Source organism: Pollachius pollachius (genome assembly GCF_949987615.1).
Source record: "Pollachius pollachius genome assembly, chromosome: 5".
NCBI classification, from domain to species: Eukaryota; Metazoa; Chordata; class Actinopteri; order Gadiformes; family Gadidae; genus Pollachius; species Pollachius pollachius.
In genome coordinates this window covers 29043539-29071535 of record NC_136938.1, presented here as the reverse complement: position 1 = coordinate 29071535, position 27997 = coordinate 29043539, and the positions used below count along the sequence as shown (strand labels likewise).

The window sequence follows — 27997 nt, the reverse complement described above, 5'->3', positions numbered from 1 at the left end:
GAGACGCTGAAGTGGAGGTCTGGGGTTCATCCACCACGGTGGGGGTCACAGGAGACGCTGAAGTGGGAGTGGTCCGGGAGGGGCTGGGGCTGGTGGAGGTGGGGACATCCATCGCTCCTGTCGTGGTGCTGGGAGTCTGGGTGGTGAGACTGGGAGTTGTTGCATCCTTCATAAACAGGTTGCTGCCAGATCCAGACCCAGAACCAGAACCAGATCCAGATCCAGATTCAGACCTAGACCCCTCCTCTTCCTGGCTGAAGAGTGCGGTGGCGTTGAGAGGGGCCGTGCTGACCAGGTGCAGGTGTGGCCATGTGAGGTAGGGGGCGCCGCTGGCCTCCTGCCCTCCACTGCCCTCCTTGGTTTCGCTGGCCTCGGTCGGCTCGGACCGGTCTGCTGGGAGCTCTTGGTCGAGTCCCCCACTGGCGGCACTGGAAAACGGGTCCTCCACGATGAAGCCGTCCGTCATGGCCTCTCTCAGGAAGTTGGCCGGGACATCTGAGACGATCAGAGGAAAAACACAACAGAGTGTTTACCTTCAGCGTCACGCTGTGACCTCACGCCAAAGGAAATCTACTGAGCTTTCATGTCGCCGACGTTCAGTTAAGAGATCACACACCTTCCCTTGAGGGGCGAGTGGGGACCTGTCGAGGTGTGTTGGGAAGAGAGGGCCAACTATTGATTCATTGTGACTAATCATCTTGCGTGTGTGTGTCTCTGTTTGAGAGGGTGTGTTTGTGTTGGCTTGGGTGTGTGTACACGCATCATAAAGGTGAGGCTTTCATATACAAAACATAATCCCTGTGATCCAAACCCTCCACTCAGCGTCTGGCCTGATCACACATCGGAATGAGTCACCTGTTTTAACTTCCGTCAAGAACTTTCTTGATTATGACGAAAGGGATTGGAGCAAAAAAGGTCACAGTCTACAAGAGCCACAGCCTCAGCTGTGGCTGTAAAAAAAAGTATTGATTTAAAAAAAAAAAAGTATATATAATAGTTTTTTTAATAAAACACTACAAATAATTGTACATAACTGTCCTCTATACTTTAATTTTCTCAAATATAAATCTAGTTCAAATAAAATGCAGCAAATATCTGAGCTGGCGCATCTTTGAATGCCGTGATCACGTGACGGCACAGTTACAGTTCCTGCTCAATACTGAAGAAAATTCCATTTCTTCAGTATTTCTTAAAGGAATAACGTCCAGGATTTCCTAGCTGTTTGTTTGCGGTTGAATAGCTTTATTGGTATAGAATTGTTTTTCAGAAGAAAAAAAAGCTTTGGAAATAAGTCATTTAATTCAAATGTTCACTGTGGCCAGTGATGCTGCAGTGGTTTTTTTCATAATTCCCTATGAGAGATCGCTTGCTCAGTCGGCCTTTCCATTTTCAGCCTCGTGAATACAGCCATAAGAGAAAATAAAATTGTCAATTTGTGCACTTATTCGGGCTACTCTGTATATGTTCACAGTAGAAGAAACATGTTCAAAAACTAATTCTAGAAATGTCTCTGGGGTTGCCAGAAATTGTTGATGTCAAAATGGGGTCACAGCCCAAAAAAGGTTGGGAAGCAACCGCGATAGATCAGATGCGATGCATCTGATCTATCGCTGGCGGTGTGTTGTTTCTCCAAGGAGGGAATCGTGGGGGATGGGATTTGATCCAACAGGGTTTGTGCAGGGGAAAAGTGACCAATTTAGTTGTGTACTAGCATGTTCTGAGCAGCAGATACTGTAATTAAACCTGGCTGTGAGCACAAAAGAGCCAGGTTTATGTTTGTATGCATAATTATGTTGTCGGGCTTGTGGTTGGAAAGGTCAAAGGAGTTAACGAGGTGAAAGGTCCACTTTTCATTGAAGTGATCGAAAGGGGATTCCTCTAACAGATCGACGTTCTCACAAAGTTGTCTTGTAGCAGTACTTCACGATGTATTCTGCGTGGAGAAGCGTCAGATCAGACTCTCTCCTCTCTGTCCGGCTAAGCTGCGGCCTCTCAGCGCTCGGTTCCAGACCGGCAGAGCAGCTTCTCCCTGGGCTTGGGTTTCACTTTGTTCAGGATCTACGCATTAATGCTCCTGCTGGAGCCGCTCAGCACATTCTTACAAAGACGTCTATGTGCAGTCGGACCGGCACACGGAACCTGCGCACCCCAAAAATGTAATCGGACCTGGGAATTCTCCTGGATAGAGTCTGGGCCGCTGGTGAAGCCTGAAACACGAGGAGCGCCGGAGCGGGAGCAGGCCCTCGCTGTCTCACGAGGCCCAAAGGGCATCTCGGGAAATGATTTAGATTCCAGGAGCCTTTTAAGTACAGCTTTTTTTACACAACTCCGAAAATCAACTAAACGTATTAAACTTCTTAGTAATGGAGATTAAGCAACTCCATTATTTCAGCTTTGAAGATTCTAGTTATTCATTAGTCTTTATTTATGATATCTTTTTGGAAGAAATGTACATAAAACAACACTATAGCAAGGAAATGTGCCATTATACTATTATACTAATATAGATAGACACCATAGATAGATAGACAAAGATAGGTAAATAGATATATCGACAGTTGGTAGATATAAAATAGATGGTAGGAAAAAAGCCGGACGGACAGAGAGATGAACTCACCGTTAACGGGCATGAGTCGGACCAGAGGGAGCAGTACCAGCAGAGCCACAGTGAGGAGGGTGAGAGCAGTCTTCATGTTGCGTTTGGAGGATGTAGTCCCTGGTCGCTGTCTGGTGGAAGGAATCCTGAGGAGATGTGAGGCGCTGGAACCTTTGCCTCTTTTTATGCTCAGCACCTTCTGCGTAGGAGAGCCATCAGAACAAAAAGCTCTGTGACACCGTAGAGGCAGGCACACTGAGGCCACGCCCACGCTCTTCCTCATACCTGCAGCCTCTTCCTCCTTCCTCCTTCCTCCTGAGTCACCTTGGGCCCACACACAGCACACGGACGTAGCTGAGGGTAATACCACCTATGTACACACATAGGTGGAAGCCTCACAGAGTCCTTAAGGAAACTGTCCAAAGGTCGGAGGAATATCAAACTATATGGGTGTCAATGGCCATTAAATAGAGTGAATTGTAAAAACTGGAGTAATAGAGCTATCATCAGCTAAACACTATACAATTGGACGACTATAAAACAAAATGGTTCAACCGAACACGGCTGCATAATGTTTGTCTTAAACAACACAGAAGACACACGTAGTACTACACATGGTAGTACTAGCCTACTACAGATGGTACTGCACATGGTAATACTGGCCTTCCACACATGGTAGTTCTAGCCTAGTACCCATGGCATTACACATGGTAGTACTAACCATGGTATTACACATGGTAGTACTAGCCTACTACACATGGTAGTAATAACCATGGTATTACACATGGTAGTACTAGCCTACTACACATGGTAGTAATAACCATGGTATTACACATGGTAGTACTAGCCTACTACACATGGTAGTAATAACCATGGTATTACACATGGTAGTACTAGCCTGCTACACATGGTAGTTCTAGCCCCCTCCCCCCCCCCCCCACACACACACACACACACACAAACACACACACACACACACACACACACACACGAAAGCGCTTTGGGTACCCATAAAAGCGTGATTTAAATGCAATCAATTCTAATTTTTAAACAAATGAATCACCTTAGGATCCCCTGTTTGATGTGGGGCGCTTCATTTGGATAATTTATTACATGTCATTCCATGCTAATCAGGTCCATCTAACCTGCTGGTTTCAAACACACGCTCACGCTGTGGCGCACCCTCCACATGGGAATCAAACATCGAGTTATGTTGCTGCTGCAGGCCGCTGTGATTCATGACTCATGTCATGATTAGTACTCAGATCATACAACCTGATAGTGATCTGTGTGTGGGGGCCTGTCTCATCCTGCCCCCACACCTCCATCAGATTCACTTTTTTTCCGACTGGGGAAAAGGAAATTACACAATAATGCAAATGCAAACGACATGGTATGATGTAAGAAGCTGTAACTGATATTCCCAATGTTGAATACTGTGTATGTGTACACACAAACACAAACACACACACACACACACATCCACACACACACAAACACACACACACACACACACACACACACGCTCTCACACACACACACACACACACACACACACACACACCCTCACACAGACATACAATCACACACACACACACACACACACACACACACACACACACAGACACACACACAGACACACACACGCACGCACACACATATGATATTATCCTGTACTGTGACCTATATACATACATGCACACCAACTATGCTATCAAGGTCTATCATGTACACACAGACACACACAAACACATAAAACAAGCAAAAACACAGTAACAAAAACAAACTGTGACGTACACACACCCACACACATGTCTGATTCCAAGGAGTTTTGTTCCGTGAACAATTCTGTTTTAAACTGAAGAGGAAACAACTCCCACTGGTTTGTCTTTGGGAACCTGGGCTAACCAGGACTCACAATCAATCAGATAACCTCTCTGGGTATGAAGTAGGAGTCAGTGGATTCAATCAAATCAAGACCTCACTCTCATCTCACGAAACTCACAACTATTGTTTTTATCTGTTTTGAATCTCCCGAAACCTAAAATATTGAAAAATAAACAAAGACGGAACAACTGAGAGACGTAGAAGCAGGAAGACAAGAGAACAAAGTGCTGGAGAGTCGGACAGGGACGTATTAGACAGAGACTATTAGGATACAGCCGGCAAATTAATTTCAACCATTCAGTTCACCTAGGCTGACGCCAACTCCCAGACTCACACCTCCCAACAATGGCAACCGCTCCGGAAAGTCCCGTGTGCGTATGTGTAACTTCCGCCCCATCAGATTGAGACAGCTGCAGTCGAAGCTGGGAGGGTGACCCGTCTCCACGTCTAGTCAGGAGATTATGCACTTCTCTGCAAATCACTGATTTACTTATTTTGTCATAACCGATTGATTGTGTTGCTTTCAGCAGAGCTCATGGACATGAATACATGTTGTAATGTCCGTATGCAAGGCCCTCTGTGAAAGAGAGATTACTGGGATGTTGCAAGAGGATTCAGGAGCATTGCTCACATGCCTTCACGTTTCTGTATCGATCCAACATATTTCAGCATCGCTTTTAAAAATATGCAATGAACGGAATGGAATGAATGAAGGGGAGCATGGATTTATTAGAGGAGAACATGAATTAACTTAATGAAAGTGAAGTAAGGATGGCCATAAGGAAGAGAGTGAGACAGTTGAAATGTAGATGGACAAGGTAATAGATACTGCTGTGTCTACTACCATACAGGATGTGTTGAGTTTAACTCAGTATGGTTGAACACACAGAGACACGGAGAAATGGGAATAATTACAGAGCACTGAGGAGAGGAAGAGGATGTCGCCGACGCTAAAGGTCATTCAAGGGCAACTGCCGCCTGATATGATGCATTTAGTTTGATCTGAGATAAACCGCGCCCTGCAGGAGCTGATGGGGAGCTGTGGAACGCTGACAGATGATTTGCATACACAGGTGAGATGGGAGAGGACAGCTTGATATAGTTGGGCGGAAAAGGGCAGAGATTGAAGATAAGTGAGTTACAAAGAAAGAAAGAAAGAAAGAATGAAAGAGAGAAGGAAATGAAAAGAATCAAGCAAGAAAAAACGGATGAAAGACTAAAAGAAAAAAGAGTGAATGAACATTCGTGGCGTCGACTCAACAAAATGCTGTCATTCTCGTCTTTCTTCTCTTACTCATAATCTTCTTCTGAAGAAGAACTGAGGACAGAGCTGTGATAAAGATGGGGTGATTAGAGTAGACTACATTAGAGTAGTTATATATATATATATATATATATATATATATATATATATATATATATATATATATATATATATAGTGTATTCAGTGTAAAGAAAGTTAACAGAAAAATATAATCCAAACACAATCAAAAAACAAACTCACAATAATACATAGGTTATTTTAGACTAGGCAGCAGTGGCAAACTAGGACCAATGACAAATCAAATGAATGAATAAAATAAAAATGATGAGAACATTATGTACGCACACATACACACACACTGGTTGTATGGAGACTGGAGAGGGGAACGTCAGACATCTGAAACCAGGCAGAAAACAGCTTCTGCCTGTTTACTAATACCCTTTGGATCAATAAATCTATCCTCTCGATCTATGTATGTATGTATGTATGTATGTATGTATGTATGTATGTATGTATGTATGTATGTATGTATGTATGTATGTATGTATGTATGTATGTATGTGTGTGTGTGTGTGTGTGTGTGTGTGTGTATGTGTATATGTGTGTGTGTGTGTGTGTGTGTGTGTATGTATGTATGTATGTATGATTGTATGTATGTATGTATGATTGTATGTATGTATGTATGTGTGTGTGTGTGTGTGTGTGTGTGTGTGTGTGTGTGTGTGTGTGTGTATGTATGTATGTATGTATGTATGTATGTATGTATGTATGTATGTATGTATGTATGTATGTATGTATGTATGTATGTCCACTATGGCACCCATTGCCCCCCTGACCATCCCTGGAAGGAGGGATCCCCCACTCTGCGTTCCTCCTCTAGATTTCTTCCTTGCTAATTAACAGAGGTTTTTCCTGCCCTCTGGGGGTTGGTGTCAGGGGGTTGTCATAAACATATGGCCTGTTAAGCCCTTTGAGAGTGGCCCTGTGATTAAGGGCTATACAAATGCAAATGTATTGAATCGAATGGAATTAAATTTACTTCTGCCCCTACTACGAGCAGTGGGGTGTGGAGTGGTGCAGTGTGCCTCCAGAGGGGGGCGGCACTGAGCCGTTCTGCTTCCCAAGCAGCAGCAGAACAAGAAGAAGAAGAAGAAGAAGAATAAGAGGCGCTAGCCGCTGAAAGCTCTGAGGAAAGTAAGCCCACATTCAGGTAAGAGCTCTGAGGTTAATGTGTTTAAATGTGTTTAAGTGGGTTTTAATGTGATTTAATACCGATAAACCTTTAAAGTACAAACAGTTCCATAAACCAGCGGGGTAAGAGGTTATGACCAAATCGGGAAACGGGTCGTTCTCTTCCGTTGGTCGAGTGTCGTCACAGAGAATAAGGAAGTAAAGAGTGAAAGTTCAGCTGAGCACCAAACACTATCACTAATCATGAATCACTATCAACTATTACTAATCCCAGATCACTTAAAATCACTAATCACTAAACACAATCACTCATCACTAATCACTATGGACTATCAGTAATCACTAATCAGTAAATACTATTTATAGTGTTTGCTATTTACTGAAAAACTATCACTTAATACTATCGACTATCACTAATCACTATTGACTATCACTACGGACTTTCACTATTCACCTTATGACACTAAACACATGGACTATCACTAATCACTAATAACTGGACTCACTAATCAATAAACACTATTGTGTTTATTATTTATGGTGTGTGTGTCTTGTCAGATGTCGTCTCTGTGTGTAACTCTGGTGTGTTATTGGTGATGTTGTCTGTGTGTAACTGGTGTGTGTGTCTTGTCAGATGTTGTCTCTGTGTGTAACTCTGGTGTGTTGTGTGTTGTCAGATGTCGTCTCTGTGTGTAACTCTGGTCTGTGTGTGTTGTCAGATGTCGTCTCTGTGTGTGTAACTCTGACGTGTGTGTTATAGGTGATGTCGTCTCTGTGTGTAACTCTGATGTGTGTGTTATAGGTGATGTCATCTCTCTGTGTGTTACTCTGTTGTGTGTTATAGGTGATGTCGTCTCTGTGTGTAACTCTGGTGTGTGTGTTATAGGTGATGTCGTCTCTGTGTTACTCTGGTGTGTGTTATAGGTGATGTCGTCTCTGTCTGTAACTCTGGTGTGTGTGTTATAGGTGATGTCGTCTCTGTGTGTAACTGGTGTATGTTATAGGTGATGTCGTCTCTGTGTTACTCTGGTGTGTGTTATAGGTGATGTCGTCTCTGTGTGTAACTGGTGTGTGTTATAGGTGATGTCGTCTCTGTGTGTAACTGGTGTGTGTTATAGGTGATGTCGTCTCTGTGTGTAACTGGTGTGTGTTATAGGTGATGTCGCCTCTGTTTGTAACTGGTGTGTGTTATAGGTGATGTCGTCTCTGTGTGTAACTGGTGTGTGTTATAGGTGATGTCGTCTCTGTTTGTAACTGGTGTGTGTTATAGGTGATGTCGTCTCTGTTTGTAACTGGTGTGTGTTATAGGTGATGTCGTCTCTGTTTGTAACTGGTGTGTGTTATAGGTGATGTCGTCTCTGTGTAACTGGTGTGTGTTATAGGTGATGTCGTCTCTGTTTGTAACTGGTGTGTGTTATAGGTGATGTTGTCTCTGTTTGTAACTGGTGTGTGTTATAGGTGATGTCGTCTCTGTGTGTAACTGGTGTGTGTTATAGGTGATGTCGTCTCTGTGTGTAACTGGTGTGTGTTATAGGTTATGTCGTCTCTGTCTGTAACTCTGGTGTGTGTGTTATAGGTGATGTCGTCTCTGTCTGTAACTCTGGTGTGTGTGTTATAGGTGATGTCGTCTCTGTGTGTAACTGGTGTGTGTTATAGGTGATGTCGTCTCTGTTTGTAACTGGTGTGTGTTATAGGTGATGTCGTCTCTGTGTGTAACTGGTGTGTGTTATAGGTGATGTCGTCTCTGTTTGTAACTGGTGTGTGTTATAGGTGATGTCGTCTCTGTTTGTAACTGGTGTGTGTTATAGGTGATGTCGTCTCTGTGTGTAACTGGTGTGTGTTATAGGTGATGTCGTCTCTGTTTGTAACTAGTGTGTGTTATAGGTGATGTCGTCTCTGTGTGTAACTGGTGTGTGTTATAGGTGATGTCGTCTCTGTGCGGTCCGGGAGACGGCGGTCTGCTGGCTGGATTCACTCTGGAGGCCGTCACTGAGCGCACCAAACAGGGGGTAGGTCCTCATGACCCCCCTCTCCCTCTCCTCAGACTGGGAGCCCTGGTCGTGGTGCTGGAGCTGGCTCTGGCTTTAATCCAGAACCAGTACAACCACAGGTCTTCCTTTAGTGAGGCCTGGTGGTTAATTCAGCAGTAGCACACGAGAGGGAGTGCCTCTGTACTGAATATCAGCACGGCTGTGATGGGCCGAGTGTCGAAGAGAATCCCAGCCGTGCTGATATTCAGTACAACAGCACGACCTCGGGTGTGATATTGCTTTTATACAACAGTTCTACAAGCACCATTTAACAGTAATAAGCAACAACAGATTATGATTATGATTTTGTTTATTTAGTTATTTATTTGACTCCGCCAACACAAATAGATCCGCAACTGGACTGGGACTGAACTGTAGCCAAGCAACACATAAACACACTAGCTTGCTACTTTGTAAAGGTCTACACGTTACGTTACTTTCCCTTCGTCCTCTTCTGACGACCATTCGTAATTCAACTCAATTGTTATGTCTGGAAACATGTTCATCTTTGCTGTGCAAAGTTAGTTGCAATCTACGCTATCTAAAGACTGTAATAACACTAACGGTTATGAGAACAGCTGTAAAGCGGAGTGAACATGTATAGTTGAAAGTCCGGTGCTGTTATACTATATCAGCACTCATGGAATGAACTAACTATTGTATAAAGCAGGTTAACTATCAGCCCGATGGTTGAAGCAGGTTAACCATCAGCCCGATGGTTGAAGCAGGTTAACTATCAGCCCGATGGTTGAAGCAGGTGAACTCAGAGGTTGTGAATAGTTAGCTGACAGCTGTGAGGCCGCGGGCCGCTGTTGAGGTTCACGAGGCAGTGAATCAATCTCCTCTGCTGCAGGAATGTGGGCCGGGCTCCAATGGAAGCTGTTGATCTAAACTGCAGAAGAGATGTTTACTATGTTTGTCAGAGGAGTAAATTATCCTGGTTAAGATCTTGGCATGTCTTGTGAGAAGCACTTATTTAAGTAAATTATCATCCAAGATTTGGTCGACGATTTCATGTAGTTTATTTTATGGATTAGTCAATGAATGATTGGATTTATCTATAACTAATCTTATTAACAGAGCACTAATCTGAGTTTGTGAATTTTGACCAGATAGTGAAACTATGTGACATCATTATTGAAATAATAATGTATTGAAATTATATGATCATACATAATTAAAATGATCCAGTGTAATGCTACTGGGATTGTAGCTGAACTGGAACAGTGGCCGCCTGTCAGGGCATCAATACGTGATGTATGGTTTAGACTCATAACTCCCAATGTAAATATATATCTGAGTCAAACATCTCTGCATTTAGAATCACAATGAGTCCAAACATTACTTGAATAAATATGAAGGCACTTCCAGAGTCATTAATATCTATGGTGATATAGTTAGATTAATCCAACATGTTAATGAGCTAATATCTATTAGTCAGCTGGGATCATGCCTCTTCTCCTTCGGCCCCCTGTGTTGGTCCAGCCTCCTGTAGAGAGGGATGGTGACCCAGGTCTGAAGGTCTCCTGGTACGACCAGTGCCAGAGACACAGTGGACCCTTGTAGGGTTCTGTTGTGTTTATGGCAGCCAACCACTCAAGAGGGTATCATTATTTAAAGTCAAACGTCATTCTTCTCTCAATTTTGGGACTTTTGAGGGAAAAAGCCATTTCAAAACAAATAACTATTGTACCTCACCAAAACTATTTACATGAAATTGAACCATAAATGGATATTGTAAAAACTAATTGTATATATGACGGTAATATCATTTTCTTAGTATTGGTTGGATAGCGGTAGTAGGTATGAGGGTAATATAGATTCTGTTCTAACGGCAGGCCGCCTGGCGCTCTGCTAAGGCCTCATGGTTCTGCAGGTCGGTCCTGAAACACTCTGTCCATGAGGCTGCCTTTCACTCTGAGGTCACGTACTCACTGCCGCCCGGAGCCTCGCCCTGACCAGGGACACACGGCCACATGTGGCCCCCTCTGGGGCCACATGTGGCCGTGTGTCATTGGGAATACCAGTAGACCCAGACCAGTGGACTCAGACCCACAGACCCCAGTGGACCCAGACCAGTGGACCCAGACCCCAGTGGACCCAGACCAGTGGACCCAGACCCTCAGACCCCAGTGGACCCAGACCAGTGGACCCAGACCCTCAGATCCCAGTGGACCCAGACCAGTGGACCCAGACCCTCAGAGCCCAGGGTCTCTGGGCCGCTGGAGGTCCGAGCAGCTGAGCTCTGTCTGCAGAGCTCTGTCTGTAACCCCTGTCTGTAACCCCTCTGTCTGGGTATCCTGTCTAGAACACGTTCCTGTCTGTCTGTTACCCGTCTGTCTGGGTATACTGTGTAGAACATGTTCCTGTCTGTCTGTTACCCGTCTGTCTGGGTATCCTGTGTAGAACAAGTTCCTGTCTGTCTGTTACCCGTCTGTCTGGGTATCCTGTGTAGAACATGTTCCTGTCTGTCTGTTACCCGTCTGTCTGGGTATCCTGTGTAGAACATGTTCCTGTCTGTCTGTTACCCGTCTGTCTGGGTATCCTGTGTAGAACATGTTCCTGTCTGTCTGTTACTCGTCTGTCTGGGTATCCTGTGTAGAACATGTTCCTGTCTGTCTGTAACCCGTCTGTCTGGGTGTCCTGTCTAGAACATGTTCCTGTCTGTCTGTAACCCGTCTGTCTGGGTGTCCTGTCTAGAACATGTTCCTGTCTGTCTGTAACCCGTCTGTCTGGGTGTCCTGTCTAGAACACGTTCCTGTCTGTCTGTAACCCGTCTGTCTGGGTGTCCTGTCTAGAACACGTTGCTGACTGTCTGTAACCCGTCTGTCTGGGTGTCCTGTCTAGAACACGTTGCTGACTGTCTGTAACCCGTCTGTCTGGGTGTCCTGTCTAGAACACGTTCCTGTCTGTCTGTAACCCGTCTGTCTGGGTATCCTGTCTAGAACACGTTCCTGTCTGTCTGTAACCCGTCTGTCTGGGTGTCCTGTCTAGAACACGTTCCTGTCTGTCTGTAACCCGTCTGTCTGGGTGTCCTGTCTAGAACACGTTCCTGTCTGTCTGTAACCCGTCTGTCTGGGTGTCCTGTCTAGAACACGTTCCTGTCTGTCTGTAACCCGTCTGTCTGGGTGTCCTGTCTAGAACACGTTCCTGTCTGTCTGTAACCCGTCTGTCTGGGTGTCCTGTCTAGAACACGTTCCTGTCTGTCTGTAACCCGTCTGTCTGGGTGTCCTGTCTAGAACACGTTCCTGTCTGTCTGTAACCCGTCTGTCTGGGTGTCCTGTCTAGAACACGTTCCTGTCTGTCTGTAACCCGTCTGTCTGGGTGTCCTGTCTAGAACACGTTCCTGTTTGTCTGTAACCCGTCTGTCTGGGTATCCTGTCTAGAACACGTTCCTGTCTGTCTGTAACCCGTCTGTCTGGGTATCCTGTCTAGAACACGTTCCTGTCCTCGTACATGTACATGTGTTTATGTGTGTGTGTGTGTGTGTGTGTGTGTGTGTGTGTGTGTGTGTGTGTGTGTGTGTGTGTGTGTGTGTGTGTGTGTGTGCGCGCGCAGGACCGGGAGCATCCCCGCCTGCTCATCCCAGAGTTGTGTCGTCTCTTCTACCAGCTGGGCTGGGTGACGGGGACAGGGGGCGGGCTCAGCGTCAGACACAGGTGGGTCCGACCGGCTTCCCTCTCTCCAAACAGTTCAGTTCAGGTTCAGGGGGAGCCTCTGCTGATTTATGTTGGTTTATTGACTTCCATTGCTGCGTTCCATTGCTGCATTGCACGCCCCTCAGGCTACACATTTTAATTAGATATTAGGATACAGAAAACCTTTTGCACGCATCTGAAGTGACTGGTTAATACGTACCCAGAGTTCAGTTCCAAATACTGAAGCACTCGCTCTCTTAACTGAAGAAGCTTCTGCATATGGATATCATATCTAACGACAATAGATTGATGAAGCTTCATTAAGCCCAAAGCACGCAGAGCATGACTGCCAAGCACAACCCAAAAACCAAACTGCCTCTGTCCTGACACGCCCGTGTGCTTCGGTGTTTAGACTCCGCTGTTTTGTTAATGGAAATGGATCTACATGCTGCTATTGGGTTCAGAGAAAGTTCTCAGGAACTGAATACCAAAATCTGTCCTGGTGGAATGTACCATTATTCTTTAACATGTTCTGAAAATCATTGTGTTCTTTTAATATTGCATCCTGTTTTAAAGGCCATGTGTGTGTGAACCCAGGGTAGATACATGATTTGTGTGTTAATATCAAGGCTGGGTCTGGACTTGGCTGCCGAACTCTGTGACCCAGGAGACGAGATGTTGACCTTAATGATCCTCTGGCCGCCTCTGATGCTCCGTCCTAAATGAGAGTCGACAAACAAGCCCAACGCACACAAACACATCCCGCTTTAAATGACATTAAATAAACTGTTATTTTATTGAATCTCTTAACCCTATTACGCTCATCATTTCTGTCTCAAAGGGCCAATCTACTTTATTACTCCCTAATACGCCCGGACACAGGGCCTGCCATCGCATAATCTGCTGTGCTTTATACATCACGCCTCCCATAATAATCTAACATTAATATTCTTCTGTTCACCCCCCCTCTCTCCAGAGACCACATCTACATCGCCCCCTCAGGGGTCCAGAAGGAAAGGCTCCAGGTGAGACCCCCTTACCACTCAACAAGAGTTACAGACATACAGTAGAGTTACAGACAGACAGACAGTAGAGTTACAGACAGACAGACTGACAGACAGTAGAGGTACAGACAGACTGACAGTAGAGGTACAGACAGTAGAGTAACAGATTGATAGACATTAGAGTTACAGACAGACAGTTACAGACAGTAGAGTTACAGACAGACAGACAGACAGTAGAGTTACAGGCAGAGTTACAGACAGACAGTAGAGTTAAAGACTGACAGACAGTAGAGTTACAGACAGACAGAGTTACAGACAGACAGTAGATTTACAGACTGACAGACAGTAGAGTTACAGACTGACGGACAGTAGAATTACAGACAGTAGAGTTACAGACTGACAGACAGTAGAGTTACAGACTGACAGACAGTAGAGTTACAGACAGACAGACAGTAGAGTTACAGACAGACAGTAGGGTTACAGAGAGACAGTAGAGTTACAGACTGAGTTACAGACAGACAGACAGTAGAGTTACAGACTGACAGACAGTAGAGTTACAGACAGACAGTAGAGTTACAGACAGACAGACAGTAGAGTTACAGACAGACAGAAGAGTTACAGTTACAGAGAGAAGAGTGGCAGAGCAGTAACAGACAGAGCTGTTGAGCTGTAGATGAGTCTTCTCTCAGATCAGCCTGCGCTGCTCACTGCTTTAGTTCATGGATGATCTCAATTCACTAAACAGGCGGTTTGGCTGCAGGCGCTCTGAACGTCCCGCCCTCCGTGATTCGCACGGTGGATTTGCATACGAATACAGAAACTGTTTTACACAGCAGGTTTAAGCAGGCATCGTTTTGGAGCTCTATTGTAACGTGTGTGTGTGTGTGTGTGTGTGTGTGTGTGTCAGCCAGAGGACCTGTTTGTGTGTGACCTGGAGGAGAGGGAGATCAGCAGTCCTCCTGACTGGAAGCAGCTGCAGAGGAGCCAGTGCACCCCCCTGTTTATGAACGCCTACACCATGAGAGGTCAGCCCCCCCCACACTATGAGAGGTCAGCCCCCCCCACCATGAGAGGTCAGCCCCCCCACCTTTATTAAACCAGGAGAAAGACCTATTGAGAGGAATCTCTTTTTCCAAGGTGACCTGGCCAAGACAGCAGCACAATGAACCACAGTTACAAACAGTTTCAGACAAACACACAGAGACAAAAATTCACACGGCATCAATCTTAAAAGACCCATTTCTGCAACCGGGAAACAAAAAACTATTCAAAACACTGACATCTTAGAGAGTCTAGCTCAATTTCCTTCATTTTCAACTTGAGAGGTGAGGCCAACCCCCCCTCCCTACCATGAGAGGGGAGCTGAGTGTGATGAGAGATGCTGCTGGGTGTTTAGTCCAAAGAACCAGTGAATGTCCTGGGCGGTCTCAGTCGATTCATGCCCCCCCTCCCGCTGTGTTCAGGGGCGGGGGCTGTGATCCACACCCACTCCAAGGCCGCCGTCATGGCAACGCTGCTGTGTCCTGGCAGGGAGTTCAGGATCACGCACCAGGAGATGATCAAGGGGATTCGGAGGGGGACCTCGGCCTCCAACTACAGGTATGGTCCGAGAACAACATCTCTGGGCTTCACTGGTAGACTGGTACAGGGCTGGTTCAGTGTCTCAGCGCTGGTTCAATGCCTCAGCGCTGGTTCAGTGTCTCAGAGCTGGTTCAGTGTCTCAGAGCTGGTTCAGTGTCTCAGCGCTGGTTCAGTGTCTCAGAGCTGGTTCAGTGTCTCAGAGCTGGTTCAGAGTCTCAGCGCTGGTTCAATGCCTCAGCGCTGGTTCAGTGTCTCAGCGCTGGTTCAGTGTCTCAGAGCTGGTTCAGCGTCTCAGAGCTGGTTCAGTGTCTCAGAGCTGGTTCAGTGTCTCAGGGCTGGTTCAGTGTCTCAGGGCTGGTTCAGTGTCTCAGGGCTGGTTCAGTTCTCACGGCCTCTGGGATGGTTGGATTGTGTTGACTCACAGCTTCGCTACACCCTGAGCTTCGGTTGCTTCTTCAAGGACGAAATCGTCATCAGGCGTATTTCAAACCTGATAACTAGTAGAGAGAGAGCTGCTCCAAACCTGTTAACTAGTAGAGACGGAGCTGCTCCAAACCTGTTAACTAGTAGAGACGGAGCTGCTCCAAACCTGTTAACTAGTAGAGACGGATTGGCCCTTGGCCTGGCTTCAGCCAGTGACGGTCTAGGACTGGTGTTTGAAGCTTCATGACTAACACTTAGAAAACCGCTCCCATAAATGTAGCTACTAGTTTTTACTTTGTTCTTTGAATTAAACTTGTTCTTTTAAAATGATCAATGATAATTGGATCAATAATATGATATGCCCTGCTGAGTTGTTTTATGAGCAATGCCAAACGTCATCCTCTCATTCCCCCCCAGCTACCAGGACACGCTGGTGGTGCCGATCATCGAGAACACGCCGGAGGAGCGGGACCTGAAGGACCGCATGGCGCGCGCCATGGAGGATTACCCAGAAGCCTGTGCGGTCCTGGTTCGGCGCCACGGGGTCTACGTGTGGGGCGAGACATGGGAGAAGACCAAGACAATGTGAGCCCTGGGGCCACGAGGACCGCCCACGCCCAAACCTTCCACTGGTTTAGAGCTATTGAGCCTGGTCTGGAGGGGTCTGGTGGGGTCTGGTGGGGTCTGGTGGGGTCTGATGGGGTCTGATGGGGTCTGGTGGGGTCTGATGGGGTCTGGTGGGGTCTGGTGGGGTCTGGTGGGGTCTGGTGGGGTCTGGTGGGGTCTGGTGGGGTCTGATGGGGTCTGGTGGGGTCTGATGGGGTCTGGTGGGGTCTGTTGGGGTCTGATGGGGTCTGGTGGGGTCTGATGGGGTCTGATGGGGTCTGGTGGGGTCTGATGGGGTCTGATGGGGTCTGGTGGGGTCTGGTGGGGTCTGATGGGGTCTGATGGGGTCTGATGGGGTCTGGTGGGGTCTGATGGGGTCTGATGGGGTCTGGTGGGGTCTGATGGGGTCTGGTGGGGTCTGGTGGGGTCTGATGGGGTCTGGTGGGGTCTGATGGGGTCTGGTGGGCTTTCAAGACTGCCAGAATAAAGCCTCTCCTCAAAGAACCAACCCTTGATACCACTGACATCCAGAATTACAGACCGGTATCTCTTCTTTCATTCCTCTCTAAAACATTGGAACGTGTCGTCGCTAACCAACTGTCCTCCTATCTCTCATCTAACAACCTGCTTGACCCTCACCAGTCAGGCTTCAAAAAAGCACACTCGACTGAGACGGCTCTCCTCGCGGTGACTGAGTCCCTCCGTGCGGCCAGAGCCTCGTCCCTCTCATCGGTTCTCATTCTCCTTGACCTGTCTGCAGCATTTGACACTGTGAACCACCAGATCCTCCTCGCCACTCTCGCCGAACTTGGCATAGCTGAATCTGCCCTTTCCTGGTTCACATCCTACCTGATGAATCGCACTTATCAGGTAACATGGAATGGCTCCTTGTCCAAACCTTGCACGCTTGATACTGGTGTCCCTCAAGGCTCTGTACTGGGGCCTCTTCTGTTCTCCCTCTATACCAGATCTCTGGGCTCTGTAATTACATCCCACGGCTTTTCCTATCACTGCTATGCTGACGACAGTCAGCTATTTCTCTCTTTTCCCTCATCTGACAAAGCCCTGATTGCAACACGCATATCTGAATGTCTGGCAGAAGTCAGCACCTGGACAACTGCCCATCACCTGAGGCTTAACCTCAACAAGACTAAGCTCCTCCTAATACCAGGGAAAGATTGCCCACACATGGACTTACTGGTCACTGTTGAGAACATCACTGTATCTCCTTCTCCAACTGCCAAAAACCTTGGTGTAGTGTTGGACAATCAGTTATGCTGCACCGCAAACATCACTGCGGTGGCCCGATCCTGCAGATTTGCACTTTACAACATCCGCAGGATCCGGCCCTTCCTCACAAGGGAAGCAGCTCAGCTTCTAGTCCAATCACTGGTCATCTCCCGCCTCGACTATTGCAACTCGCTCCTGGCTGGACTCCCTGCCTCTGCGATTAAACCCTTGCAGCGCATCCAGAATGCGGCAGCGCGCCTCGTGTTCAACCTACCAAAGTTCTCACATGTAACCCCCCTCTTCCGAGACCTCCACTGGCTCCCTGTAATAGCTCGCATCAGATTCAAGATGATGGTACTGGCATACAAGGCAGTCGATGGAACTGCCCCTGCCTACCTCCAAGCATTAGTAAAGCCACACACCCCAGCTCGATCCCTCCGCTCAACTACCTCAGCTGGACGTCTGGTACCGCCATCGCTAAGAGCAAGCAAAGGTCGATCAGCGAAGTCACAACTTTTCTTTGTTTTGGACCTCAGTGGTGGAACGAACTCCCTACCGATGTCAGGATCGCAGAGTCGCTCACCAGCTTCCGCAAAAGACTCAAAACTCACCTGTTCCGAGTTCACCTCGACTCTGCATAGAAACCAATGCACAGCCACCATTGAATGTTGTACGTCCTGGCACTTGTACATTGCACTTATTCAAGGTACTTAATTGTGTAGCATCTACAGTAGCTGCTATAATTGCTTTACACAGGGAATGGGTTAGCCTAGCGATTGTAATACTTGCACTTCGTTCTATGAACATCTTTACTGTACCGACAGCGATATATTGTTTCACTTCTTATGACAAATGTACTTATTGTAGCAAATGCACTTATTGTAAGTCGCTTTGGATAAAAGCGTCTGCTAAATGCCCTAAATGTAAATGTGGGGTCTGATTGGGTCTGATGGGGTCCGGTAGGGTCTGTGGAGGTCTGATGGGGTCTGATGGGGTCTGATGGGGTGTGGTGGGGTCTGATGGGGTCTGTGGGGGTCTGTTAGGTCTGTGGGGGTCTATAAGGTCTGTGGGGGTCTATAAGGTCTTTGGGGGTCTGTGGGGGTCTATAAGGTCTGTGGGGGTCTCTGGAGGTCTGATAAGGTCAGTGGGGGGCTGTGAAGCTTGTTCTGTTGAGGTCTGTTGGTGGGTTCAACATGTCCTCTTCTGTGTCCTGGTTTAAACCGGTTTCTGCTTGTGTTCCCCAGGTGCGAGTGCTACGACTACCTGTTCGACCACTACCTGTTCGACCTGGCCACCCAGATGAGGCGCTGTGGGCTGGACCCCGCGGCCACGCCCACAGGAGAGGAGGGCATCGTCTGACCTCAGCGCACCAATCAGCAGCAGCCGTGGACTGAGGACAGCCACTCAGGGACCCCTAGGGGCCGTGTGATGCCCGGGCTGACGGGACGTCCTGCGGGGGACGCTGGGGTCTTACGGGTCTCATCAGTCTTGGGTTTTGGACGCACGCCCTCAATGCACCTGAGCTGTGGAAGAGGGAGGCCTCAGATCAGACACTGTTGCACCCCCGGTCAGCACCGAGGGGGTTGGAGTCTGGGGTCAGAGGAATATCAATAAAGGTTGATTCATACTGTGACATGTGGTGTGTGTGACTTGACCTTTAACCTTTCCTGAATTGATGAGTTCTTGTGTAGTTTGGAAGTCATTGTGTTGTTGACATGCCGTCATGACATGTTCATTACTCACATTAACATTTTGGTAATCCTTCAGTTTTATGGTGAAGTTGGTCACACTAGACTTTTATCATTGGAGTTATGGGTTGAATCATCAATTGATTAATTAAGGGTTTTGAAGCTAGGATTAGTCCACATGACAACAGTGTGTTGGTTTTTATTTGGCTGAGGTTGTGTTGAACAGACCAGAGGGCACCTTAGAGGGTGGTTAATGACGTGTGTTCTGCTAAACTTGTTAGTTCACGTAAACTGTAAGTGTTCCTGATGGATGACGCACCTCCACAGCGGGCCGGAGCTGGTTGGTAACCCCCACCCCCACCCTAACTGTTAGTTCAACCCCAGCCCCACCCTAACTCTTACTGTTAGTCTAACCCCACCCCCACCAGCTGATCCCGGTTGCTATAGGGAAGTAGTTAACAGTGCTTCACCCCCCAGGCTCCCTGAGACGCCCTTCTAACTATTATAACACCTCCTCTTCCAGCTCCTCCCCTTCTAGTTCCTCCTCTTCTAGCTCCTCCCCTTCTAGTTCCTCCTCTTATAGCTCCTCCTCTTCTAGTTCCTCCTCTTCCAGCTCCTCCCCTTCTAGTTCCTCCTCTTCTATCTCCTCCTCTTCTAGTTCCTCCTCTTCTAGTTCCTCCTATTCTAGCTCCTCTTCTAGTTCCTCCTCTTCTTGCTCCTCCTCTTCTAGTTCCTCCTCTTCTAGTTCCTCCTCTTCTAGTATCTCCTATTCTAGCTCCTCCTTTTCTAGTTCCTCCTCTTCTAGTTCCTCCTCTTCTAGCTCCTCCTATTCTAACGCGTCCTCTTCTAATGCCTCCTCAAGGAGCTAGAAGAGAAACATGCCTTTGTGATATGGTGTGTTCCTCAGAAAAGTAAGAGAAAATCTAAATGAAAGATGCAGATTTTTGACAGTATTTCAAAAGACACAAAGGCATTTTCGTTTGACATCGTATTGCTTGTGTGCGCTCGTGCTTGTGTGCATGTGTGTTTACGTTCCGGAGACTAATAAATCAGTGAAAGATGCAGAACAGCTAAAGTGCTGTAGTGGTTCCTGTAAATCAATAAATTATATTCCGATTGTATTAAAGTGTTTGGCCGGCTTGTCTTTGGAGGAAAAAAGAGGCTAATTTCTGAACCATATTTTTAAGGATATTGATTAAAGTGTAAACGTGTTTTGTGATTTTTAGGCACAGTAAAAGCCTTGTGACAGGCCAAATGGAGATATAAATTAACATTATTGACATTCAAACGCTAGCAATCTTAGAAGTGTCAGCGACGTCACACATGGAGCGTATTCCCACCGCTCCGGTGTTAATGCTCCTCAGGGTGTAATGGACCTGATGCCACAGGATTCCTCCTGTGGGAAAGAGAACGGAAGGATGCGGTATTCAGAGATTAGAAATACAGCTCATAGACGGTCCAACAAGAGGCGTGGTGATGGAGAACACAGCTCCACATAAACTGGGAGGACTGGGAGAGACTGGGAACACCACAACAGGTAAAACCATTAGCTACAGGGACCGGTCCCCTGGGGCCAAGCGGCTGCAGACTTGATCATAAAATCAGGCAATTAAAATACATTCTGTTTCAATTTGTGGGGCTAATTGACTTCCTGTGGCGAGAAAGCAGAACTTGAATCCAACTGAAAACTCTTGATATGTATGTATTATATTTATATATGTATATATCTTTGTGTATTTAATATGCATATTTTACCAAAACCTTTTTATTTAAAATCCGTGTTTTGCCATTTTCAGATACTTGATGTAAAAACCCTTGTGATACAGGCGGTTTGTGTGGAGTTTACCACCATGTCTCAGTATGTTCAGATTGTATTATTAATGTTTGGCTCCGATTCCCGATGAAATCCACCAGATGTATAAATGAACCTTCCTCTTCTCTTCAGTAACACGCTCTCCTGCATAGTGAGTGGAATCGACTTCTTTTGTTTATCAACCAGCTCCAGTGAATCCCGGGGGGGTGGAAGCTCTTCATGTGACAAAGGCTTTGGCTTCTCCAGGACTCCTTGTACATCATTTTTCGAATATTGTCCCTATTGGAACTCATCTAATTATGATTACCGTGCGTGTGTCCGTCCAGATGCATGCACGGTTCAAGACATCCTTAGCTCCAGCAGCACATCTCTCTGACCCTCGGCGACGTGAAGGTCTTCCTCTGGTGAAGGTCTTCCTCTGGTGAAGGTCTTCTCCAGCGCTTGTTGCCGTCAGGGCGTTCACCTGCAGACCGACCTGGACCCTCTCTAATAAGAACATGGAGCTGGGCTTCTGCTGCTGCTGTTGACCAATGGGCTGATCTGTTGACCAATGGGCTGATCTGTTGACCTGCTGTGTAGAAAGCTGCTTGTTAAGTGATGCTGATAATAAGATTCATATTCCTCAGGGTGCTCACAAACAAGCCAAGGCTGAACTTCCTCTCAGAAGACCTGACCAAAGTCTCAGCTTTAGGAGACAACAACACTGAGTGAATTCTGGAAGACATATTTGATCCAAAAATGACATCCAGTGGATTCCTCATGAATCACATGACCCTTTTCTGGTCATGTGACCAGAGACTGGCTTTGTAGCCATTGCTGATCACCATTTAAAGTAGAAACACTGACTTCATACAAACACAGAAAGATAAATGTACTGCTACAAATATTGGTGGTAAACTGTTTGTTTGCCTGGTATTAATTATTCAAATCTGCTACCATTGCTAGTCTGCCAACCTGGCACCTCCTTCCTCCGTGTTCCTCTTCCTTAGCGTTCAACATGACATTTCCCTTTGTCTTTATAAATCTTTGTTGACTGGAGTCTGCAGCCCGCTCTAATAAATATTCAGAGTATATTTAGTGTAGCCTAGATTCTGTAGCCGAGCCACTCTGAACCCGTTAGCGTAGCATGCTACATGGGCCTCATCTGACTCCCCCTCAGCTGGCAGCGCTGGAAGCCCACCGCTGGCATTCAGATGGCCCGAAGCAAATTCAATGGATTCAGGGAGGGTGACAACCAATTCACTGAATGGATTTGCAAGGGGACTTAGCCTCTCCTTGGCACGTGCCTCAGCATGTCAGTTCAGTTCACAGAGCTAGCGCACACGCCGCCGTCGCCACAGCTGTTGCCGTCAGAGTTCTGCTAGCACGGCTCACCATGAACAACACATGCAGCAACCGGCATGATGTGATTGGATGTTCTGCGATATGACCGCACACATCATCTAGTTAGAGATATGGTTATTATAACCATCTGGATCAACTGGTGGGGAGCAGAAGAGACAACACAGGCTGCTGCTGCTCCAGTGGATTGAGTTAAACCATACTTAATATGAAGTTTAATCAAATCATTTAAAGCGGCTGTAGGTAGGATTGAGCTGTAGGGAGAGCAGATTCTACACACTGAAGTGTTCACCAACCTGTGGCAGAGCTGTGATAACATTCTGTGGATGAGATTAACCCTTAGCCAATCAGGGAAGACATGCCCTGATTGGTCAGAGATGAGGCAGGAGTGGCCTAAATGGTCTGATCCAGAGAGGGGCACAGCCCACTAACTAAGACCGGATACTCACAGACCAGTGCTCCCATTAATGGCTTACGGGTGACTGGGACATTTATTGCAAATTACACTCAAATAATAAGTACAATCCTACCTGCAGCATCTCTAACATTCAATCAACAGCCATGAACAACGATAATAATGCACAACATGAATAATATCTACATCATTGATTCTACACTAATAGGCTATAAACACTTTGTTTCTATTGACCTGGTTCTCATTATTGTGTTTCCTAAGTTATGGCAGCAAGCATTATGTTATTGTTTCAATGCTAATTGAACATCATTTAAATGTTTCTTCATAAACTCTTTTTTTGCAATACGTTTGTTATGTTATCCTTTCATACATTCACTACAACATCTATTCCAGTCCATCCCAGAGGCTGTTCCCATCGGAGCGGCACAGCAGGAGTTTGTTGGAAGCTGGATGAAGCGACTTCTCCACAGTTTACTGAAATACCCGTATGCTTGGTTTCTGGGTCCAGTCCACTAGCTGTTGGTTATAAGGGATGGACTGAGTCGGGAGGTCTTTGGAGAGGCTGTTGGGTCTGACAGGAGGGGCCAGGAGAGTGGGTTGTGCAGGCCAGACGTTCCAAAGCCCTTCCTAATGGAGCTGCTCTGCATTACCACAACATGTATTTACATGTATTTCAATTCCTGTCATACGCTGCTGTACTTTAGTCCAGGTGATTAACCCGACCCAAAGCGTAGGGATAAGAGTGTTGTAGTGACTCTGCGTTTATTATCTTTGTTGTATTTTTTTCTGATCAAAATACGTGATTGATATGTGGATTTCAGACACACACACACACACACACACACACACACACACACACACACACACACACACACACATACACACACACACACACACACACACACACAAACACACACACACACATTCAAACACCGACACACCAAATCCAACATCACAAGTATTTATTTCAAGCAAATTGTACGCTTTCTTTTAAAAAATAACTCTAATATATTAGCATTGCAACAAAGTTTGGATAAAAAAATAAAATTCATTGCATAAATTCCGGCAAAAAATAACCCAAACCAAAATCAAATTATTGCTGTCCAAACATGGGTCCCTTTCTGAATCACAGCATTTTCTTTAAATGGAAAACATTTCCCTATGGTGAAGTTGTGCGGAGTGTCTGCTCCTCCACCCCCACTGTGAGGAGCCAGAGGGGCCCAGAGGGGGCCAGAGGGGGCCAGAGGGGCCAGAGGGGCCCAGAGGGGCCAGAGGGGCCAGAGGGGGCCAGAGGGGCCAGAGGGGCCAGAGGGGCCCAGAGGGGCCAGAGGGCCAGAGGGCCAGAGGGGGCCAGAGGGGCCCAGAGGGGCCAGAGGGGCCAGAGGGGCCAGAGGGGCCAGAGGGGGCCAGAGGGGCCAGAGGGGGCCAGAGGGGCCAGAGGGGCCCAGAGGGGCCAGAGGGCCAGAGGGCCAGAGGGGGCCAGAGGGGCCAGAGGGGCCAGAGGGGGCCAGAGGGCCAGAGGGACCCAGAGGACCAGAGGGGCCAGAGGGGCCAGAGGGGCCAGAGGACCAGAGGGGCCAGAGGGGCCCAGAGGGGCCAGAGGGGGCCAGAGGGGCCAGAGGGCCAGAGGGACCCAGAGGACCAGAGGGGCCAGAGGGGCCCAGAGGGGCCAGAGGGGCCAGAGGGGGCCAGAGGGGCCCAGAGGGGCCAGAGGGGCCCAGAGGGGCCCAGAGGGGGCCAGAGGGGCCAGAGGACCAGAGGGGCCAGAGGGGCCAGAGGGGCCAGAGGGCCAGAGGGACCCAGAGGACCAGAGGGGCCAGAGGGGCCAGAGGGGCCAGAGGGGCCAGAGGGGCCCAGAGGGGCCAGAGGGGCCAGAGGGGGCCAGAGGGGGCCAGAGGGGCCCAGAGGGGCCAGAGGGGCCAGAGGGGCCCAGAGGGGCCCAGAGGGGGCCAGAGGGGCCAGAGGACCAGAGGGGCCAGAGGGCCAGAGGGGCCAGAGGGGCCCAGAGGGGCCAGAGGGGCCAGAGGGGCCCAGAGGGGCCAGAGGGGCCAGAGGGCCCAGAGGGGCCAGAGGGCCAGAGGGGCCAGAGGGGCCCAGAGGGGCCCAGAGGGGCCAGAGGGGCCAGAGGGGCCAGAGGGGGCCAGAGGGCCCAGAGGGGCCAGAGGGGCCAGAGGGGCCAGAGGGGCCCAGAGGGGCCAGAGGGGCCCAGAGGGGCCAGAGGGCCCAGAGGGGCCAGAGGGGCCAGAGGGGCCCAGAGGGGCCAGAGGGGCCAGCCAGGTCCAGAGGGGCCAGCCAGGTCCAGAGGGGCCAGCCAGGTCCAGAGGGGCCAGCCAGGTCCAGAGGGGCCAGCCAGGTCCAGAGGAGATGAATCTTCATTAGAGAAAGTATTTTATAATAGCAGTGATCACTTGGGTCCAGTTCTGTTGAGAGAGAGAGAGAGAGAGAGAGAGAGAGAGAGAGAGAGAGAGAGAGAGAGAGAGAGAGAGAGAGAGAGAGAGAAAGAGAGAGAGAGATAGAGTGTGAGTGAGTAGGGGGGGAAGAGAAGCAGAGAGAGATAGAGAGTTGGGGGAGAGAGAGAGAGTTTGAAGTCATGTTTTCCGTGCTACTCTGCACGCGGTGTATGTCTTTGAGAGTTTCAAAGGGCCTGCTATTGGGACTTGGATGTAAATAAATCAATCATTTACATCCAAGTAAATAAATAAATGACATTCACAAGGCTTTAATTAGAGTTCCAGCCGCCATTGGACTCTGTGTGAGGAGCGGTTAGTCTTCTTTATGTTCTGATTGGAGACGATGGCTCTCACAAGGTTAACTTTAAGTTTGATTGCTTCAGTACTACTACTACTACTAGTACTACTACTACTACTACTACTACTACTACTACTACTACTGCTACTACTACTGCTACTACTACTACTACCGCTACTGCTACTACTACTACTACCACTACCATTACTACTACTACTACTACTACTACTACTGCTACTACTACTATACTACTAGTACTACTACTACTACTACTACTACTACCACTACTACTACTACTGCTACTACTACCGCTACTGCTACTACTACTACTACCACTACTGCTACTACTACTACTACTACTACTACTACTACTACTACTACTACTGCTGCTACTACTACTGCTACTACTAATACTACTACTACTGCTACTACTACTGCTGCTACTACTACTGCTACTACTAATACTACTACTACTACTGCTGCTACTCCTGCTACAACTACTAGTACTACTACTACTACTACTGCTGCTACTACTGCTACTACTACTACTACTGCTGCTACTACTGCTACTACTGCTGCTATATATATTTCATATATTTTTTTATATTGTTGCACAATTCCCACGACGCCTATGACAAGTCATTAATGAGGGTTTTTGCTCAGCTTTGAAATAATTAATTTGAACTTTTCACGTCTGTTTTTAAGGTAAAGTCAGCAGTGTTGTATATATCAGCGTTTAATGCCTTCGTTACCCTTCAGCACTGCCAGGTGGTTGTTGATGAGGATGACCTCACGATGCTCTTCATCTCTCGTGTTCCTCTGATGACGAGGATGACCTCGCTCTTCATCTCTTGTGTTCCTCCTGCCATGTCCCCCTCCCTTTAATTTCTGGTTCCCACCTAAAAACCTGAAGCCCGTTTGTTGACTCTGTGACTGGTGTGCATCGTAGTTCATCTCAGCTCAGTCCTCAGAGCCTTCTCCGGCAGCGGATTCAGAATGTGGCCCCAGATCATTGATTTATGACTATGAACGATGTTCCTCCTCCTTACCATCCTGGAGCGCATGACATAGTTTCGGGGAAACCGACGTGAAAATGGAAGCATTTCTTGCAGTCTCACATTGTTCTGGGGATATTCTAATTGTAACTATTTTGTTCGATTTATTTTTGACCTCATAAGCACCGGAGTCGGTAAATAATAGACTTGTATCTGTCTTCATTGGCAGTGTTTACACCGTGTCTCTCATCCCGTCTCCATGGATTACCAACAGGAAACTGCCTCACGCAAACTTCCAAACACTGCACTGCGACAAGAAGGATCATTTTGTCACATTATTCCCTGAATGTCCAGACGTTCTGTCACACAGACCTCCCCCTCTCCTCCAGAGCCTCATACATAGTTTTTAAGTTGTTCTAAAGAAAGTTGTTGCTGGCAGGTCCCCCCATAGATCACTTCAGGACAGACTGAGCCTCAACTTATGGAGCCGCACTGTTTTTATCCTGCAAAGCAATGAGGATGGTGAAAGATAAAGGGCCTTCAGAATGTGTTTATGAGCATATGAATGAGATGAATGAATGACTGCTGGATGAATGAATGATATGAATAGATTTTCTAGATAAATAAATGACTGGAAAATACAATGAACATAAAACGTTCCAGTTGAAACGGTGAACCGTGAACATCCTCTTAAACCACTGAAACACTGAGACCATCTTTCACCTCGCTGCCGTTTCTCTGGAAAACACATTCCCATTCTCACTGAGGAATAATAGTAAACCCATCAACAAAATAAAAGAGTTTCCGATGCCTCATCGGCACGAATCCAATTCCCTTTAGTCTGGAAAAATACCAATTTAAGACTTGCAGGAGCAGGAAGGCGACTGGAAGAGAACTGAATGAAGTCTTGGTCTAAACGTGTGATATATCCAGCTAATTGATACTTGCCAAGGCGCAACTATTAAAAAACAGGGTCAGCAGAAAATGATTTGACTTGAGGCTGGAAGAGAGCCCACGTCTCCAGTCTTTTGATGTTACGATGTAAATAAAGACTGAGAATCATGTTCTGCAACGAAAAATAACCAAATAAGGTGAAGTGAAGGTGCAGTCGTGATTAAACCAGTGAGAAAGTGTCCATGCTGCAGTCACATTTCCAGCCTTCTGTAGAGCGCTGACAGATGTGATGACAATAATGCATGGTTCTTCTACTTGAAGCATCATGGTGTAATAATGTTAAAAAGTCTGCTTGACGTGATGATGAGTGGGTCTGCACAACCATCACAGCCTGCTGGCGCAAGAGCTGGGATCATAGGATCTCTTCTCTTCTTCCTCTGGGTTCATTCCCTTGCTTGTTTATTCTTATTTATTCTTTTTTTTTGAGGGGGGATGTTTTCTTCCTTCCTCAAATTTCTTTCTCCCCTTTTTCCCGCTGATCCTGCGACTATTGATTGGCCGGAGCTCTGAAAGATTGTGGGAGGTGTGTGGGTGTTTATGATCCTCTCCCATCCTATAAAGTCCTTAACTCCAATCAATCTTAACTCCCTTC

General features: G+C 47.2%; 2 protein-coding genes across 3 annotated transcripts in view; one reads left to right on the top strand and one right to left on the bottom strand.

The window, feature by feature from the left end:
• Window positions 1-2794, bottom strand: part of LOC307076080 (uncharacterized protein) — a 4412-nt gene extending 1618 nt beyond the window's left edge. The window contains exons 1-2 of the mRNA XM_079736934.1: window positions 2618-2794; window positions 1-495 (exon numbers count right to left, since the gene is read on the bottom strand). The exon at window positions 1-495 is cut by the window's left edge and continues 267 nt beyond it. Of these exons, the coding sequence (XP_079593060.1) occupies window positions 1-495; window positions 2618-2693 (571 nt within the window). The 5' untranslated portion in view covers window positions 2694-2794. The remainder of the gene's footprint in view (window positions 496-2617) is intronic.
• Window positions 2795-6884: 4090 nt separating this feature from the next.
• apip (APAF1 interacting protein) lies at window positions 6885-20188 on the top strand. Of its 2 annotated transcripts, none has more exons than XM_079736938.1 (8): window positions 6885-6958; window positions 8862-8948; window positions 12528-12628; window positions 13584-13632; window positions 14519-14636; window positions 15075-15210; window positions 16033-16200; window positions 18696-20188. In XM_079736938.1, exons 2-8 carry the CDS (start codon window positions 8865-8867, stop codon window positions 18808-18810), a joined length of 771 nt encoding a protein of 256 aa, XP_079593064.1. In that variant the 5' UTR covers window positions 6885-6958; window positions 8862-8864; the 3' UTR covers window positions 18811-20188. The 2 variants fall into 2 exon arrangements, with proteins under 2 accessions (XP_079593064.1, XP_079593063.1); XM_079736937.1 differs by having other exon boundaries at window positions 14519-14661.
• Window positions 20189-27997: the final 7809 nt, after the last annotated feature.